Genomic DNA, 18,851 nt, shown 5'->3' on the forward strand with positions numbered 1-18,851 from the left:
CTGCTAAATGTAATGTGGCTATTGTTACGCTGTCTCCTGTTCTAACCTGGGCTGTGTGCTTGTTTTCTTTTTTTACTTCTTAGATTTTAGACAGTAAGGATGGTTGGTATAATGCAGAGCTGCACGGAAAGGAAGGATACGTACCAGAAAACTACATCGATGTGCAGATGCCAAGGTACACGGTACAGCGGTGTGTGAACAAGTGTGTTTGTATACGTGCGTGTGCGTGTGTGTGTGTGAGTGTGTGTGTGTGTGTGTGTGCGTGTGTGTGTGATGGAGAACAGCATGTGTACGTAACAGCATTTTGTTTCGTCCGTGTCTGCAGATGGTTCCAGAGCAACGCCAGTCGGGGCATCGCTGAGCAGACGCTCATGACCAAGGGCGTGGGGAGCTTTGTAATTCGAAACAGCCAGAGCAGCCCTGGGGATTTCTCCATTTCCGTGAAGTATGTCTCAAGTGTTTGTGTGTTTGTGTATGTGTGCGCACACGTGTCTAAATGTAGAGTGCATAGTACGAATATTTTAGCCTGTATAATGCTGTTAATATTTATTAATAAGAAAAGTGATCTTGTTATAGATGATTACTTTGGCCAGCAGGGGGCAGTGCATCAAAGTACAAAAAAAAGACTAACAATGTGGGATTACAAATGTGGAATCGGGACAGGTCCTTGTTTACTTTCCCAAAAAAAACCTGCTCCACAATTACAGTTACCCGCTCTCTTCTAGACACGAATACGACGTGCAGCACTTCAAAGTGATGAAGGATGGCAAAGGACATTATTTCCTGTGGTCGGATAAGTTCTCCTCCATCAACAAGCTGGTGGAGTTCTACAAGAGCACCTCCATCTCCAAGCAGCGGGAAATCTTCCTGATTGACTGCAGCCAGGACAGAAAGAGCCCCTGCACAGCTCCACAGGTATTCCTCTTTTCCTCTTTGATCACGGCGCTGGGAATGAGCAGATAACATGACCTCTGCCAACACCATCTGAATTTGGGTTTGGGTTTACTGCAGTCGTGATAGGGTCAATGCGGCAGATAAGCAAGAGTTGATCTTGTCCCGTGCAAGAAGATTCAATCTGCTACGTTTTGAATGCAAATGTCTCTGTTTATCTTCCCTTTTTTATCAACCACTGAAATGCCGGTGTTGTATATACAGAGGTAAAATGGCCGTTCAAATGAATACTGATAAATAAGGCTCAATAACCGCCATCAATTCATTGTGATTTAAGCTTGTATTCGCACAACATGTAACACTAGTTCATTCCCACAGAACTCCTTTTTTCTTTTTTTTTTACTTTGGAATTCTTTTATGAACTCCTCTATTTTCAGACTATAGTTGAATACGAAGTAAACCTGCCATCCAAACATAATGGCGCCACAGATGTATATGTTTTTTTCAATATTTTGATGACTAACCCTAACCCTCACCCTCACACTGGTACTGAAAAAAAACGAAGGCGAACACTTTAAACGCTCATTCGCCGATCAACTCCGTTTTCAAGGTCACTTGCAGAGGGTCAAGAAAGAAAAACTAGAGTGACGGGTGAAATTATCTCAGGTGTGTTGGCAGACGTCAAAGTTCTTCACCGCCACTCTGGAGTAGTTGCTTCATTCCGCGTTGTCACGGCAACCTTTTCTAGGTCAAGGACGGAGGCGAGCAGACGCCGCATAGCTACGCCAACACGTCTTCAGCCATCCCTTCCCAGCACGGCCATCTACTGAGCCAGATGGTGCGTGCTGCCGGATCTCTTACATGACGATTCAAAAGCGCCCATGCAACGTATAACGGGAGTCATCGTCACTTTCTACAGGGTAAAAGAGTTGGTCCCCAGGAGCGTGCCAACACTATCGGGGCGATGGGGAGAAGCAGCCCTGTAGCCGAGGTCTCGGTGCCCTTTCGAACCTCGGAAACCCTGCCTCTGCCCCAGGTGGGCCTCGTGTCCGTTTGCTTTGTTGACCCTGTGAAGTACGAATGGGTGACTCATGTGCGACCTGTGTGTGTGTGTGTGTGCGCGTGCGTGTGTGGTGTCTAACAGAGGGCGATCACCGTGCAGGTAAAGGCGCTGTACGACTTCACGGCGGAGGAGGAGGACGAGCTGGGGTTCAGCGCCGGCGACGTCATCGAGGTGCTGGATCGCTCCGAGGCGTCGTGGTGGAAGGGGAGACTTCGGGGGCAAACCGGGCTGTTTCCCGCCAACTACACGTCGCTACTGTGAGAGTCGCGGCTTTATTCGGCGATACGCTACGGAAAACATCTGACGCACTATTTGGATTTGGACCGAGGGGACGCTCTTTGAAGAGGCTCAGGATGGATGGATGGACAGATGGACGGGTTGTCTCAGGGATTGAATCACAACGTTTGGACCCAACGCTGATAATGTCTGGTGCCTGTATGACCTTATTTAGGGATTTTTGTGTCTTGAATTTCAGCAGCTGTTGAAACACGGGGAGAGTAAACGGAAATAGTAGCTACTTCTTTTTTATGTTTTGTAGAGTGTCAGGCAGATAACTTGACATTTGTTGTCATTCTGAACTGTTACTCAATGCTGATTTCAATGCCATAGCCTACTTTTTTTTTTACACCTTGATATGTAAATTTGCCACCATGGGAATAAAATGATTTTGCTGAGTCATTTCTTATTGGATATATGACCACAAATTACTCAGGCCAGGGGTGTCAATCTCATTTCAGGTCAAGGTCTGATCAAAATGTGACTTCATGCGGCTGGACGGATGAAATAGCAGTTTTACTCAACTTGTTCTCACCTCTGCTATAATTACTACAAACTACTTATTCAACAAATTCCATTTAATTTAATTTTACGAACAATATTGACCATACTGACTCTTATATGTTATAAATGTCATAGAAACCGTGGTTGATTCTGTTGTATCTATACTCATTGCACACATATAGGTAATGATTGAATGATAGTCACGTTCAGTTATTATCTTTATGTGGGCAATTATTTAATGAAAATATTGATTTACTTTCTTTTTTTCAAATCGTCCCTTGGGACTTTCCTTTACCCTTGGGAAAATGCAACCCTGTCGTTTGTGAGGCGAAAAGTACAAGCCCCGCCCCAACCGTGACGTCGCCCCCTGCTCACCTGAGAGGGCAGGTAAGTTTTCTTTTTGTTTTTTTTAGGTTTTTTTTAAACAAAGTAGCGGTTGAGACGCGGGGTGGGTTGCCATTGGGAACTGGGTTTTGTTTTTGTTATTTTATATATAAATAGGTAAGGTCGCGTCTATGGCCGAGTCCCAGCTTATGTGCCTGGACAACGTCCACGTCAACGAGAAGATCCCGGAGTCCCGACCCGAGTTCTACTACAGCGAGGAGCAGCGCGCCGCCCTGGAGCAGCTTCTGCGGGGCGGCGACGGCGCGTTCAAGATGCGGCTCCAGGAGGACGACACCAAGGACTTCTTGTCCGCCCGGGAGCTCCGATGGATCCGGGAGACCTTCCACGAGTACGACGCGGACAGCGAACTCGAACCGGCCGACAGCGAGAAGACCAAGGAGTCCAGCGCCGACTCCGGGGTCCACTCCACCTACTGGCCCCAGATGTCCGACACCGAGGTCCCCTCCCTCGACATCGGCTGGTCGGCGGGCGGCGGCGGGCTGTACCGCGGAGTCACCCGGGTGTCCGTCCACACTCACCCGCCCAAGGACAACGGGCCGCACGTCAAGGAGGTGGTGAGGAGGCTCATCCAGGAGTCCAACAAGGTGAATCAACATTAAAGGAATCACAAACTGGCTTGGATCAACAAAAGCGATGCTCTAATTTGTCAAACCTTTACTTTTAAATAAATACTCTAAATAAATATAGGATTAAAGCTTTTTTTTTTATGTTGATGCAACGACTTAATTTGTCCAGTGTAGTCGGTTAACAGGTTAAAAATGAAGGAAAAAAAAAATACAAAAAAAAACCCCCTACAAAATAACAATTCGCCCCAATTGAACAAGCAGATTAGATAATTATTCCAAAATGTAATAAAAAAAAAAAGAAAAACTTTTCAAAGATTGGCTGCCAACTATCACATAACCCTCAGGCTTCAGACCAATTTCCATCAAAAGCTGATGTGCTCTCAGTTTGATTGTGGAGGAAGCCTAAAGAGGTTTTTAAATACTCATCCATTCACAGTTTTGAGTTTCAAATCGTATGTTTAATATCACGATTGTGAATTAATTTCGGTCGATGATGTTTTGAAGGGTTAGGCCAACACATCCGACCCCGGAGTGAATACACTGAAAATAGATTAAGAGGTTGGTTTGCGTTAGTATTTGATTATATTGTATTCCACATTTTGTTATCAGTCGTTTGATCAAATGAAATTATACAACACAATCCCAGTAGTCACAGCGGAAAGTCTTAACCAAAAGGGTTAACTCAACCCACTGGCATTAGTCACCGCTCCGTGATCAAATGCTTGTTTTAACAAGTTAAGTCACATGCGGCAGAGGCAGCCGGCCTAAATGTCAGATTCACATCAGGACTTGCAGAAGAGAGGAGAAAGTAGGCGGAACACACACACACACACACACACACACACACACACACACACACACACACACACACACACACACACACACACACACACACACACACACACACACACACACACACACCCACACACACACACACACACATTTAGCACCCTGCACTCATCCTCACCCACTCAGGCTCCCACTGCACCCTCTGGCTGGTTGACCTGCCTGGTATGCCGTCTTGAGGATGCTCACTTGATAAGTAGATGTGAAAGCTGAGGTGATAGGGTTTGTCATGGATGGCTCACAGAACAGCCATTATTTTCTTTGGGAGTCAGTGGGTCGGACAGTGATCCTATCCACATCACACTTCGCGCAGATGACGTGGCTGCTTTTGTAGTGGAAGCGGGTGGAAGTAGTTCTTTGAAAGAGTTTTATGGATTTTATTGCCCCTCTGGTTTGAACAAAAAAAAAAATAATTTGACAAGTGGCAAAAGTCTTAAGTCTGAGAAACCCTCCGTCGTTTCAGTGGGAGATGTTTACGTAATTCTACCGGCAGTTTAATAAGCCGATCTTATGGCACCCTTCCTTTTTTAAAGCCCCGGGGAAAAGTAAATGATTAACTCCGGAATATTTTCACAGGTTATTTAACAGGTGACGCACACACGAGCACACAAAACTACACACACACACATGCGACACACACTCAAAATGAGAGGCCCTCATTCATTGTAAAATTAAACAATAGCATCATAATCATAGATCATAGACAGGGCCAGGCCGCTGTAATGCAGGAAAATGTATGAAAACTCTCATGAGCAAACACACAACAATGAATAACTGCAAGGAAACCGTGTCACATGAACACACATGTTTATATAATGTCACATGAATGAACACACTTTAATGTCAAATTGATGTTGTCATGTTATATTCTTGTTATATTTAAGGGGCGTACAAACATGCATGACATTATACATATATCCACGCAATCTGCTGGCAGTCCGTATGTGGAACGCCGATACAGCGTCGCTTGGAATAATTAGTGGAGATTAAAGGAAGCGGCCGATGGAATGAGTCCAAACCCTTTTCAGTCAACCTTCTGATTACCTGGTAGAACAAGCTTGGCTACAATATCTACAATGTTTCCCTAGCTATCTTCACATCAATACAATATGCCAGTGGTAAAATTGTTGGTTGGTTGATTAGTGTTACAATTTTTATAAAAAAGAAACAACATTCTGACATTTTGAACACACCTTATTTTGGGAGACTGCAGAGCTCTGAGTTATTGCGTCTCAGTGAGACTTTATCGGTTAAACCAGTGCGGCGGCCATTCAAAACGTGCCTGTTTGTGAACGTCGTGGCAACTCGCGGTGAAAAACACACCCATGTTGGGTTTTTGGATAAACCCGCTGTTTGCTTGTTTATTCAAAGTTTATTAATATTACACTGTGTCCGCACCAAACATGGCTGTTCGCAGCGGGGCCGATGGCCTTCAGGGGAAGCGCCACATCCCGCTGGCTCGCTGGCTCGCTGTTTATTGAAAGTTTATCAATAGTACACGTGTCGTGTGTCCAAAATGCACCAAATTTGACTCTGCCCGTCCTTGGATCACCACCATTACACCCACCAAGTGTGAAGTAGATGGGATGAAATGTTGTCAAGATAATCGAAGGACATACATACATACTGTACATACATTCATACACTAGACACATACATACATACATACACACACATACATACATACATACATACATACATACATACATACATACATACATACATACATACGGTACATACTGTACATACTGTACATACACGCATACATAGATACATACATAGATATATACTACACACATACATACAGACACACACATAAAGTACATACATACACACATACATACATACATACTGTACAGAGATCCCTTTCTTTATAGTTCGATAAAAGCTTATTATTTCAATGATTTTGCCATCGTACAACTGCCATTTTAACCATATTTCCCATCACTGTTTTTCCAGGTTGTGGCCATAGTAATGGACCTCCTGACGGATCTTCAGATACTCCAGGATCTGCTGGATGCATCATCCAGGCGAGGAGTGGCTGTTTACGTTGTCCTGGAGGCCCGGGGACTTCCACACTTCCTGGATATGTGCAGCCGGCTGCAGATTAACGCCATACATCTACGGGTACGAGAATCAGACGAGGGCGGGCACAAAGAGAATAGACTCAGAGGGCGGAGACTTACACAACACACAGTGGAAATGGGATGCGGCGACATTGTTGGTTACTAACTGGTTTGACTGTTTATTGTCACACAGTTGCTCATTTTCACCAACTAGAGGGAGCACTAGTCTATTGTACCGATAAAACACACAAAAAAAATACTACTACTACTTTTACTGAACATGGTTGGTATTGGCAGAGGGATAGTCTCAGCCAATATCCAAACCGGGCTTTGTGAACACACAGAAAAGCGGCTGCAATTACAACGGAAGAAATTAACTATATACACAGTGCAAGCAACTTTTAAGGCCAAACTTCATCTTGTTACATTTATGAATGTTTGGATAGGCGCAAAATTGGACAGAGATGTCATTACTGCAGTTTTGAGAAAGGAAGTGTCAATGTTGATTATCTGTGGTTAGAAATGTCTTCCTTCCTACAGGTTACGTTGAGTCAGAGTGTGCACTCTTGCTCATGCTCGCCATGACATATTATTTTTAAGGTCGATACGGGTAAGCCTATGGTTGTTACTGATAATACCTAAAGGGGCTGCATACTACAGCAGCGAAATGTATGAGGACTACGCTTACTACTTCATACCGTCGATGGCCTTACATGAATTTCTTTACATTGACATATAAAACACACTGCCAGCTTCAAGGCTACATCCAGCCAATTAAATGTGTTACTATGGCAATGGGTGATAAACACAGCCAGTTCTCACCAAGACCGGGCTTGTACTTGGTAATAACGGAACTCAGTGGGAACATAGCGACAACTCAAACAAAACCTTTCAGGTAGAGGGTTTTCCTGTTTTAGACGGTGGACTTCCTCTATAGAATTGTCCGCAAAATGCCGTAGCCACCTGCGCGTGTTCTGCGGCTGTATCTGCATCTGCGCAAGTCAGTCGCTCCGGACCTTATCTGGCACAGTCAAAGCTGCGGTCGGAGGCCGCTTGTAAATGGAATGCTGGTAGAGCAAGCCGCGCGGGTCGGGTGATTACCTCCTGAGCGGCCCTCTCAGAGCGCTCGGATCCTGCGCTCTTGTGTCTGAGAGGCAAACGTTTACACACCCTGAGAACAATGCAGACAAGTGCGGCAGGATACTTGGCCTAACGTAGTGGTTACGGTTGCCGGGCCCTCGGGCTTCTCCTGACGTGTCTGTTCGAAGTCTCATTTTTTGATTGCTCTCTCTCTCTCTCTCTCTCTCTCTCTCTCTCTCTCTCTCTCTCTCTGTCTTTCAATCCGCCACGATCGGCTTGTGTGCTCAGTGTTTGTTTTATTTCCACCTTTATTTTGACTAAACGTTTACTCAAGCGACGACGGGGGACACCCCAGTTTGCCTTGGCGACATGCGGCCGCGCACCACAGAGCTCGGCGTGTCTGAAGGCTGCGGTCGACTCTGTTGATTCTGCTTAATGCGCGTCCTGCCGGGCCCGGGTGAAGTGTGTAATTAAGTGGGTGTTTCTTTGCAGAATCTTCGTGTACGGACCGTGAAAGGAGCAGGGCTGGCCCTGTCCTTCGGAAAACTCCCGGGCTCTCTGTGCTCCAAGTACATGCTGGTGGACGGGGAGAAAGTCATGTTTGGCTCTTACAGGTGAGCGCCGGCGGCGGTTGGCAGATGCATCCGCCGCTGCAGGCCGAGTGTCGAGAAATACACGAAGGGAAATGTCCCCACCACATTCTTTCAAGCCGTCGATTTAATCTATTTTCTCAATGTTGGATTTCAAAGATTTCTGATGCCAGTTCCTCGAGTTGACTCCCAATGATTAAAAAAAAAAGAAAAAAAAAAAAGTCACAGTTAAAAAAAATCCCGGAATTTTCCATTAACTAAGTTTTGTAAATTCGACCATCAGTATTTTTTGTTTTGAAACTTTTATTTTGACTAAGTACTTCTCTCTGAATCGGCTGTAGGTTTGGGAATTGAAATTCGATGCTTTGATGGCACTGACCCTGCTCTATTGCGTTGGCTCGATCAAAGAAGTTCTGTAGCGTTCGACGCCGAGGTTTTTATTTGAGAGTCGCTCATCTCGTCAGTGTCAGCCAAAAGTAATTACAAAGGCTTCTGCAATCAGGGAAAACATGTTCTGAAATTGGCTCTCTGCTTTCTGAGTGTTTTTCTTTTAAAAATCAGGCAGTTTTACCTGCTCATTTTTTTTGGGGGGGGGGGGGGGGTTGGGAATCCAATACCATTTTAATCCCTGTGTGTCCAGTATCAACATAGCGACGGGCTGCGTTTTGTTCAGTCACGGCAGCCCGTTGAGCTCAGGCGAAAAAAAACAACCTGTAACAGAACGAGAAGTTGATATTGTAGAATACCGTCTGAATATGGTTGGTTTTTACGTTTTCAAACCCCTCTTTTTTCCTGTCAAGCTTTACGTGGAGCTCCTCCCGGATGGACAGGAACACGATCACCGTGATGACGGGACAAATTGTTGAGTTCTTCGACAACGACTTCAGGGAAATGTACGCCGTGTCGGAGCTGGTGGACCTCCACAAGGAGTTCGGCATCACGAAGCCGCCGATGTCGGTGCCGGTCAGGAAGCCGGTGGAGAAGATCCAGCCCGCGGCGGCCATCTCCACCTCGCGCTTCCAAGTGTCGCTGAGGGAGGACGGGCCCACCAACCTGAAGATACCGGCACACAAATACCACAACCCGAAGTACTCCTTGGTGGTGGGGAACAGCCTGGGCCGCACAAGTTCCCTGCAAGATCTGTCCACCCCCAGAGACTCGCTGGTCAGCGCGCCGAGCGGTTTGCAGGGAAATTTGCGGAGAAGTGGCGAAAAGCTGGACGCGGTCTGCCCGCAGTCGCCCGGTTCGCCCGCCAAGGAGGAGGGCGGGGAGGGCGCCTCCGCACCTGGCCGCAGGAAGCAACGCAGCTCCTTCAGGCTCTTCCTGAAAGGTAGAGGAGCCACCCCGGGCGCAGACACCATACAGGAGGGCGTGGTCACCCCCACCAACCCGTCCCCCACCGGCAAAGTCTCCAAAGTGAACGGCGTTGCGCCCGACGAGCTGGGGGACTCGTTTGACATGGTCGAGATGCCGCCCTTGGTGAAAGTCAAGAGCAAGAAACCGTCAAAGCTGACCCAGAGAAGTTTATCGCTTCAGACAATCAACACCGGCGAGGACGACGGTACATACAGAGATTTTATGTCACGTTGCGGTGCCTTTCTCTGCCACGATGCTTAACCTCAACATGACTTAGTTGATCGTCTTTAATTATTTTCCTCTTCTTATTTCTGCCCGCAGGGTTGAAAGGCCGAAAGCATCACCAAAAGAAGAACTGCATTCAATCTTGAGCGTACAGAGACAAATAAGAAGGTGTTTCCTCTGCTGGGCAGAGGGAAAGTGGGATGCCACCGTGGCACAGTATCACAGTATCACATTACTGTCCCCACGCAACACATGGGGGCCCGACTGGGAACTCTACGCTGTGCCTAATGGAACGGAGTGTTAATAAGCTTGTGTTGTTGTTTATCTGAGCTGATTTGTCATGCTGCCTGTTTCATCGGCATACAGCCAATGCCAAAATACCACACTTCCACTGTGAGGATTTATACCAGGCAGGCACACACTGTCATTTTCGGAATGGATGATCTTTAATGGGGACGGGCTTAGACAGGCTTAGTATGACATCCCAGTTAAGTCAGTTTTGTAAAGCAACAAAATAATTCAAACGGGCGGTTTGGGTGAATTTGTGGCCGCGCATTACTCCGGTTGCTATAGTGAAAGGAAAAGTGATCGGGGTCGTTCTCGGCGGCAAGTATCTTCTTACCCAACAGCGCCGGGCAGCGGAGGGTTTGGTCGTCAGAAAGTGTCGTACACGAGAGGGTTTTAATAATGGACGCAGTGATGAGAGACTGAGCCCTTGTACCGCCAACAAAGACAGTGATCCTTTCTGAGAAACATGTACATGTACGAACATGTACACATGTGCACTTGCACTTGCACATTTAGTCTATTTTTACTTCTCCGTTCTGTTTGAGGTGAGACCGTTTCTGAAAGATATTATAATGTAAAGCCCTCGGGACAACTGGAGAAGGCAAATACTGTGATAAAAGAAATCGCTAAAGCGTTAAAGTAGCATTGAATTAAAGCTATTTAATGCTGTGTCTTTGTCTACCGTGTTTTCATTTCCCACTGAAAAATGTCTGTGTAAAATGTATGCTTTTAGTTTCTCTCTCAGCTACATCTGATAGCTGTGATAATTCAATGCACGCACATTAAATGATGTTTGTTTGACAGAACTGCGTCAATAAGCTGCAGCACGCCCCTGTTTCAACGTGCACCCCGCGTGACAACTCCTCTTTCTTGTCGAAAGATGAAAGACGATAGTACTTATTTTTAAATCTGTCGCGGCTGCAAGAAGATAGCACTTTCAGAGAAGAACCACAGAGCTGTATCGCACGGAGAAATGCTGCAAACGCAGCCGGAAGCGAACACAGGAAGAGGCCTCGCTGCAGGCGCATTCTCCTCCCTGACTACTATACGAAAAGAAAATACCTGCATTCTCTGCTTCTTTTGCATTGCTATGAGAGAATGGTTTAGAATCAGAATCAAAATCGGCTTTATTTCACCAGGGACATTTACATATAGAAGGATTGGTTTAGCTTTTTCCCCACTGTTTATATCACTCAATATCTTACTGTCTGAAAAAAATCTATTTATACATATAAATATAACCTTACTGCTATTTAACCTAAATATAACCTCGCCATCCAGCGGTGAGGTTGATGATCGCAACCAACTGAATACCCCTCCCCATGGCTGAGCAACATGCGGCCTCTCTTGGGCCAGTGTTTGGTCTGTCCCTTCTGGGCTACTGTAGTAACATGGCGGTGCATCATGGCGGCCGCCGTGGAGCGTACCTGCTCCCTTTGTAGGTTAAAAAAACGTCTCATTCTAACGCAACGCCAACAAAACTGTTCTTGTTTTCAAAGGATTACACACTAATTAAAAAATACTTATATATATATAATATAATATAATATAATAATATTATATTCCATTTCCACTAAGTCCGTTCCGTAAATTCTACACACTGCACCTTTACATGATCTGCAACCATTTGCCCTAATGTAGGATACATTTGTGCTTAGTTTGCGAAGTAGCACCATCTGCTGGAAGAAACCGCACAACACATCAGTCATATAATTATTCTTTAATACAGTAATAAATAATAATGAAATGCAATTTATTATGCTTATACGATTTTCACATACTATACATTACATTTTTCCAAAACTCAAGTTTAAAGGAAAACACAGTGAAGATGAATCACACATATTTTTTCAATAATAATAATAATAATGGTACAAATCTTTATTTACAAATACTAAATATATGTTTTCATACAAAAGGTGCTTGAATTGTCTAGAATAGATATTTTTTATTTTCGAAAATTACCAAAAAAAAGTCAACCAAATTATAATGATGTAAGGAAAATAGGAAGGAAATTATGACAGGGCTATTACCTTTCATAATTGTATTTTGCTCTCTTCCAAAAGTACAAACAAAATTATAATCCCTGATTTAAAATGTCCATATTATATCAAAACGATACTGTAGCCTATAATGAATATAGCACATGGGGTGAAGGAAAAGATCATTTTAATCTTAAAATGCTACATAGTCAATAGAGGTATTTAATTTGATGAGATTGGGATCTGTGGAACCCTTTAGGCTTCCAAAGAGCTTATCCTTTGTGTCTAAATGGTACAATGTCGATGTACATTCGAACAGACCGTGTGTGATAAGAACCTACAGGAGCACGTTCACACTAAACACGCGTCCATCTGCCTCACACCGCGTCTCTGCAGGATCGACTGTCCACACAAAAACACACAACGTGTGTTTCATTCCACCTCAAATATCCGCCCCGTTTGTTGTTGTTGTTGTTGTTGTTGTTGTTGTTGTTGTTGTTGTTGTTGTTAGGATTATTGTGAATGACTTTCCTCTTGCGCGCAGAGACCAAGTCGTAAAACGGATCCTTTGTGACGCTCGCTCTGCGGAGGGGGATTCAGGGGTGAGATTCGTTTGGACATAGTGTCAGTTTGGGATAAAGTTCGTAAAAAAATAAAACCCTGATGAATCAATGAAGCTGATGCTTATTCCCCCCACTTGTTGTCTGATTCAATGCTTGCAAAATCTGCCCCGCCCAGCCCCCCCCCCCCCCTATTTTTTTAGATAAGAAATGTGTTACAGTACCTGATGGAGTGGATCCAGTTGTCCCGCTCCTGGGTGCTGGCGGCGCTGAGCCTGTAGGATTGGTGCTTCCCTTTGACCACCTTACCTTTGTTCTCTGTCTTACAGGCCTTGATGTTCTGACCTCGAGAGTTGTACAACTCCAGACAGTGCTACACACACACACACACACACACACACACACACACACACACACACACACACACACACACACGCTTACGCACACGCACACGCACACACACACACACAAACACACACACACACATAAGCACATACATAAATACACACACCCATTAGGTTAGTAGTAATATCATAATGATGGCTATAATAACCCCCTGATCTGCCTATTTGATTGCTATGGAAACTGATGTTGGCTCTAATTCACGCTAGACACATCTCTACAGGGAATCACAGTGAAGTATACAAATTGAGAATATCTGTTTAGTGGTTATTAGCGGTGTAGACTGAAGGGAATATTACTCTACCCGTTTGCCTGTGTCCTGCACATCCCTCACTGACAGGTTCTCTAAAGGAATGATGCCAATGGGGTCCTTGTCCTGTGGGATATGGACAAAACACGGTTTCTTGGCACAGAAGAGATATGTTTGTGGATTCGTTATTGAAATTGTGTTTCAGAGAGATATGTATTTACTGTGGTGTATTGGAAATAGTAGAGGCAGCTGTCGGTCAATATGAACCATCTCCTCTTCCACGTCTTCACTCTTCCACCTGAAAAGGAAAAATGCGCCTTAGGAAATACGAGCCACTGGCCTTTAATGAAACTAAGACATCTTATTGACTCCATCGAGCTAAATGTGTGTGTTTGTGTGTGTGTGTGCGTGTGTGTGTGTGTGTGTGTGCGGGGCACAGCATTAACTGAATTGTACAGGGAAATCGATATCTTTACCCATTTTGAGAAGCCAGCCCTCTCTGTCGGGATTGAAAAATGTGTACGTCAGATCGTTCCCGTCGTCCTCTGGGATTTTAAAGGGCTCGTTGTAAATGCTCTCGTAGAGCTTCTGGACGAGACGAGACGATGCACTGAAGTTTACACGTCTTTCACGGCCCTCCAATCGGACAATCAAGGTTCGATTTGCTAAGATTCTCCGCTTGCTCACCTTGAGCAGCTCGTGTGGGAGGTCCTCTCCGTCGTTGATGCCTCTGTTCATGGAGACAAAGCGCCGCAGGTCGGGCTTGTCCTTCACGTTGGGGTTGTGCAGACTGGTGTTGAGCATGATGATGGCAAAGGAGAGGATGTAGCAGGTGTCTAAACGGAGGGAGATGAAAATGGCGCTCCTAATTTAGAAGGAAAAGCTGCTACGGTATTCATACTCAATGGAAACCCATCCCCAACTAAAATAAATACTTAGTTGGTCTGGGCAGTTCAGGACAAAATAAAGCATTGGTTTTGAATGCCCTGATGCTTTGCTATACAAACCGTAAGGAGTTAGCTAGATAGATAGATGCTATGCATATTGTAATAAATGTGGAACGATTGAAGGGGGTGCCGCTGCTTATACCTGTTGACTGGAAGACTCCCACGTTACATTCACAATAGCGGGTTGCGAAGGCCTCCATCATCCTATCAATCTTTTGGGCCTCTCCCGGGAGGCGGAAACTCCACAGAAACTGCCTAGGACAATTGGATTAGACGACTTTATATTATATCAGAATGGATTTAATGGTACTTGTGTGTAGGTGTGTGTGTGGGCGAGGGCTATTTTTACATCTGCAAAAGATACAAATCCAACAACTGGAAGGAGTGCCATAAATTAAATACTATGCTTAATGTAACTCAGCTTGACAGAATCAAAATAGAGCTCATGAGCCAAAATGTTATCCTGGCCTTCACATGCCAAGGCCAAGACACACGTCGCAACTCCTACAAACCTGAGCGCCTGCACCAGATTCAGGTCGGAGAACTCGTGCAGAGCCACGTAGGCTTCCAGTATCTCGAGGTGCATTTCCTCCCTGTTTGCGTGCGAGCAAAACAAAACGAAACCGCCTCGGTTACCGCCGCGCTTACAACACGCCTCCCTTCTAATACTGTAATTACAACAATCCCGATGAAAATCGAAATGAACTTTTATCGTAACATGCCGGTTTTTCCGCCCCGCCGTACCTCTCTCCCAGGAAATTTCCAATAGCAGTCTTGTTCAAGCCCTCCTCCTTGGAGAGGAATTCCGCCACATGTTCGGCTTTCCACTCGAGTAGGTCATTTTCCACCAGGTAATGAATACCCTGGAAGGAAACGGGGTCGGTTATCGATAACTTTTATAATTAACGTTATTTTGTACAGAGGTGAAAGCAGGACGAAGGTCAGCAACGGTAAACAAAGAAGACCTTCCCCCAATTAATCCCCCCGTCTGCACACCAGGCTTGGGGTCAGGGCTGTGTTCGGACCCGTAAACAATATATTATTAACAGCGGCTCATAAACAGAGCTCCCGCGAGGCGAGCGCTGGGTTGAATACATTTTCGGACTTGTTCCGGACCAAAAAAACACCATAATATTGGGGGGGGACTAATACATTTGTCAAAGTCCCGACCCAAACTCTAACACCTTATGTGGTGTTTTTCCAGCTATACGGGGGTCTAACCGAACCACTCTGTAGGGGTGTGTCACTTGTCAGTCTCTGAGATTGCATTGGAGAAAAGGTGGAACAGAAGAGGTGACAAAAAAAAAACCCCCAAAAAACATGAAGATGAAGACTGTGGACGCTATGGGTTGTCGCCCTCTTCATTTCGCAGAGTGCGCTTCAGGTGAGTACCGCTAATGATATCATTAGAACCCAGGCCGTCTCACACGTCTTCTGTCTTCTGAGAGTTTTTTTTTTTGTTTTTTTTGGGGGAGGAGGGGTACGGAGAATCAGGAGGTCACTGTGGTTAATAGGCAGCCGGTGTTGCCGTCCCACTTCAGGGAACAGGATGTGGCGTTCTCGCTATTGCTCATCCCTTCTCCCCCGCCCTCTCCGCCGCGCCGCCTCGGCTCGGTTTGCACTTCTGCAAATCCTCTCTGCAGTACGTCACCCGGGGCTTCCGCTTCCGCTCTCACAAATCATCTCTTCTGTCAAACTCGAGGGTTGACTTTTTCGAATGCACCGTGTGAAGGTAACAGCCAAAGTGAGGGATCCTTATATCTCTCCGTTTGTACCATAACACGGTGATGCACGATGCACGTCCTTCTTCATGTTGTACTTCACAATGGGAGATCACAGGTCCTCAAATCAAATTTTCGAATTCCCTCGAGACCGCGTCTAAACCACAGTGTCGGAGCGGCTCAGCGCTGCTAAAGATACGATCTATGAAATGTAATATGGGTTGCGATCGAGGCTACGCTGAGAAAAAAAACATCCAATTTCAACCGTTCGGGAAAAGCGAAAGGCGGGGCTCGGTCGGAAAATGAGCTCACCTTTTTGGGGTCCATGTTGAATTTCTTTTTGCCGCACATAAATCTCCTTTCCCTTTTACTGTTGAGCAAAAGAAACAGGATGAGAGCGATTCAGTACTTTCTGCGATTGCTGCAAGTGTGAACTAGGGCGAGGAAGAGCTCCAGTGGACGGAAGGTGAGTTTATCAAGGATCACAGTGTGTTCGGGTGAAAATGTTGAGGTCCATGCAGGTTATTCTTCATTATACTAATGAAGCAGAAAAATGCTGCTTTAAAATGGCCCGCCTTGAAAAAGAAGAATATACAAAACAGGGAAAAGGGTTTGAACAGAACTTGACGGCAAGAAACGCCACAGCCTTGCCGCCTTCATAACGCAAGCTTCTGTCCCGCAGTGTGGTGTTGCTTCGGAGAATAAAGAAGCTCTTAAAATCAATAGCAGATTGTAAGCCACTTCCAGGAGCAACACCATTATGCTCGGGCGAAGTCGATCCAACTTGCGAACTTGAATGGTCGTTCATTGTTAGAATTTTTTTTTTTTTTTTTTTTTACCGAGGTGGGGGTTCAGGTACGTGTCACGCCAAAGAGGAAGAACTCTGCTGAGTCTATCCATTGTAAATATAGGCAGCGACCTCCAACTCACTTCTGCTTATTGGACTCGGTGGTGGGTATTTCCGTGATGTCGTGTATCTCCACTCGCAGCCTCTGCAAACGGAACATTGAACACGGTGGAAGGAAGGTCGAAGCCTCGTTAAAACTCAGTGGCAACATCCGGTTCGATTGAGCTGGCTATTAGTGAGGCATGAGAGTACACAGTTGCCGCCATGAAGGAATTGTGGGAGATACTTAAACACGTCACCTGGATGTCGTCCAGTAGCTCGCCCTTATGAACCCTGACGAACTCAATCTGCCTCTTCTCCACTGGGGTGACCTTGGCGGCGGCTGTTGGATCGGACACCGGCGGTTAAGACCCAATGTGTATTTGAGGATTCGCGGCGGAGAAAATAAAGCTTTTCAAGACATTTCAGAGATGAGAAATCGCCTTGACCCCCGTTCTTTCTCTCGGCTTAGATAATCATGGCCGCCCCTTCTACAGAACAACTCCAGCTCGCTTCTGCGTGTGATGATGCGTTCGCCACGATGGATTTTCAGTTAGTGTCGACTCTTTCTTTAGTCTAATCTTATTCCATGTGATGTGTAGGACCAAGTTGAACTGTCGCAAATAGTGACAGAAATAGTGAAGATAGCGAAACGCCACACTAACTGTGGCGGTGACGAAAGCGAAGGTGAAACAAAGGAAATAGAAGCCATTGTTCAAGTCTGAAGCGTATGTGATTCTCTCCATCTACTCTCATCCTGCCTTCGAGACTTTATCTAAATATTATTAACACCCCTCGCACATGTGTGCGCGCGCACGCACGCTCACACACACACACGCACACACACCACACACACACACACACACACACACACACACACACACACACACACACACACACACACTTCATTTGATGTTTTGATGATAGGTCAAACAATAAATTAAACAATTAAAAGTTTTTTGTATTATTGATTCAACAATTAAAACGTTTTTATTATTATTATGCTTCTTATTGTCACTGTTGTTCTTATTATTAAGAAGAGAAATCCTTATAATGATGATAACTATAACAACAACTATAATAAAAAAATAATAATAATATAACAACTAGCTTTATTTACTGTCAGACCATTAAATACAAGGTATCAAAATACACAAATCCAGTACAAGGTTTTTCTATGGAATTTGAAAATTGTGATAAAAAAAAAGTACCATATAAACTATATGTTTTTGAACATACCTTTTCCCCAAAGAAAGCTGTCTTTTCTGCGACAGGCCATGTTGTCGGTGGTGAAAAGCGAATGAAGTCATACAGGAAATGAGTGTCAGTGTCAAAGTTAAAGTAGGGCTGGCGGTGCCATACTTAAACCACCATGAGCTTCATTTACTGAAGTAGCCACAGCGCTGCACAGAGCATCCTCCTGGGGCTTCACATGTGGATGTGACGGAGGGCCAAATAGTGTGTGCGTGTGTGTGTGTGTGTGTGTGTGTGTGTGTGTGTGTGTGTGTGTGTGTGTGTGTGTGTGTGTGTGTGTGTGTGTGTGTGTGTGTGTGTGTGCGCAAATGTGCGCATGTGTGCGCGTGTGGGCGTGTGTGGGCGTGTGTGCGTGTGTGCGAGTGCGTGTGTGTGTGTGTGTGTGTGTGTGTGTGTGTGGATATATAGTTTTAAAGGACAAAATACCTCAAAATACCAAAATACCACCGTCATTAATAGGACATTTGAATTGTGAGGACATATTTAGTGTCCTCAGAATCCAAATATCCCTAAATCCTCATTTTTACGTTTATAAGTAATTTCAAAACAGTCTATTTATACTCATGATTCCACGACTCATAATTTTAAGTCGACTATTCAACTAATGTCATTTGAAAGGTTTTTATAAATTAGTCCATAAACCACCAATACCTGCATATGTTTGTACACGTAGGGCGATGCTTGTGTGTGTCT

The 18,851-nt window shown here is 45.1% G+C and overlaps 3 protein-coding genes across 4 annotated transcripts in view; 2 read left to right on the plus strand and 1 right to left on the minus strand.

Moving 5' to 3' along the window:
• Positions 1-2,571, plus strand: part of grap2a (GRB2 related adaptor protein 2a) — a 5,298-nt gene extending 2,727 nt beyond the window's left edge. For both annotated transcript variants that reach the window (XM_080009777.1, XM_080009778.1), the window contains exons 3-8: positions 84-175; positions 326-445; positions 726-915; positions 1,640-1,729; positions 1,811-1,927; positions 2,036-2,571. In XM_080009777.1, the coding sequence (XP_079865903.1) occupies positions 84-175; positions 326-445; positions 726-915; positions 1,640-1,729; positions 1,811-1,927; positions 2,036-2,215 (789 nt within the window). In that variant the 3' untranslated portion in view covers positions 2,216-2,571. The remainder of the gene's footprint in view (positions 1-83; positions 176-325; positions 446-725; positions 916-1,639; positions 1,730-1,810; positions 1,928-2,035) is intronic.
• Positions 2,572-3,182: 611 nt separating this feature from the next.
• fam83fa (family with sequence similarity 83 member Fa) lies at positions 3,183-10,825 on the plus strand. Its single transcript, XM_080010244.1, has 5 exons — positions 3,183-3,723; positions 6,511-6,678; positions 8,190-8,311; positions 9,088-9,848; positions 9,965-10,825. Exons 1-5 carry the CDS (start codon positions 3,250-3,252, stop codon positions 10,012-10,014), a joined length of 1,575 nt encoding a protein of 524 aa, XP_079866370.1. The 5' UTR covers positions 3,183-3,249; the 3' UTR covers positions 10,015-10,825.
• Positions 10,826-12,360: 1,535 nt separating this feature from the next.
• On the minus strand, positions 12,361-18,272 carry cyth4a (cytohesin 4a). Its single transcript, XM_080009923.1, has 13 exons — positions 18,144-18,272; positions 17,165-17,247; positions 16,949-17,010; positions 16,331-16,388; positions 15,042-15,160; positions 14,806-14,890; positions 14,440-14,548; positions 14,038-14,186; positions 13,827-13,938; positions 13,572-13,648; positions 13,405-13,476; positions 12,923-13,071; positions 12,361-12,720 (listed from the first exon to the last, which is right to left on the minus strand). Exons 1-13 carry the CDS (start codon positions 18,181-18,183, stop codon positions 12,516-12,518), a joined length of 1,320 nt encoding a protein of 439 aa, XP_079866049.1. The 5' UTR covers positions 18,184-18,272; the 3' UTR covers positions 12,361-12,515.
• Positions 18,273-18,851: the final 579 nt, after the last annotated feature.

This window comes from Zeus faber, assembly GCF_960531495.2.
Source record: "Zeus faber genome assembly, chromosome: 11".
NCBI classification, from domain to species: domain Eukaryota; kingdom Metazoa; phylum Chordata; class Actinopteri; order Zeiformes; family Zeidae; genus Zeus; species Zeus faber.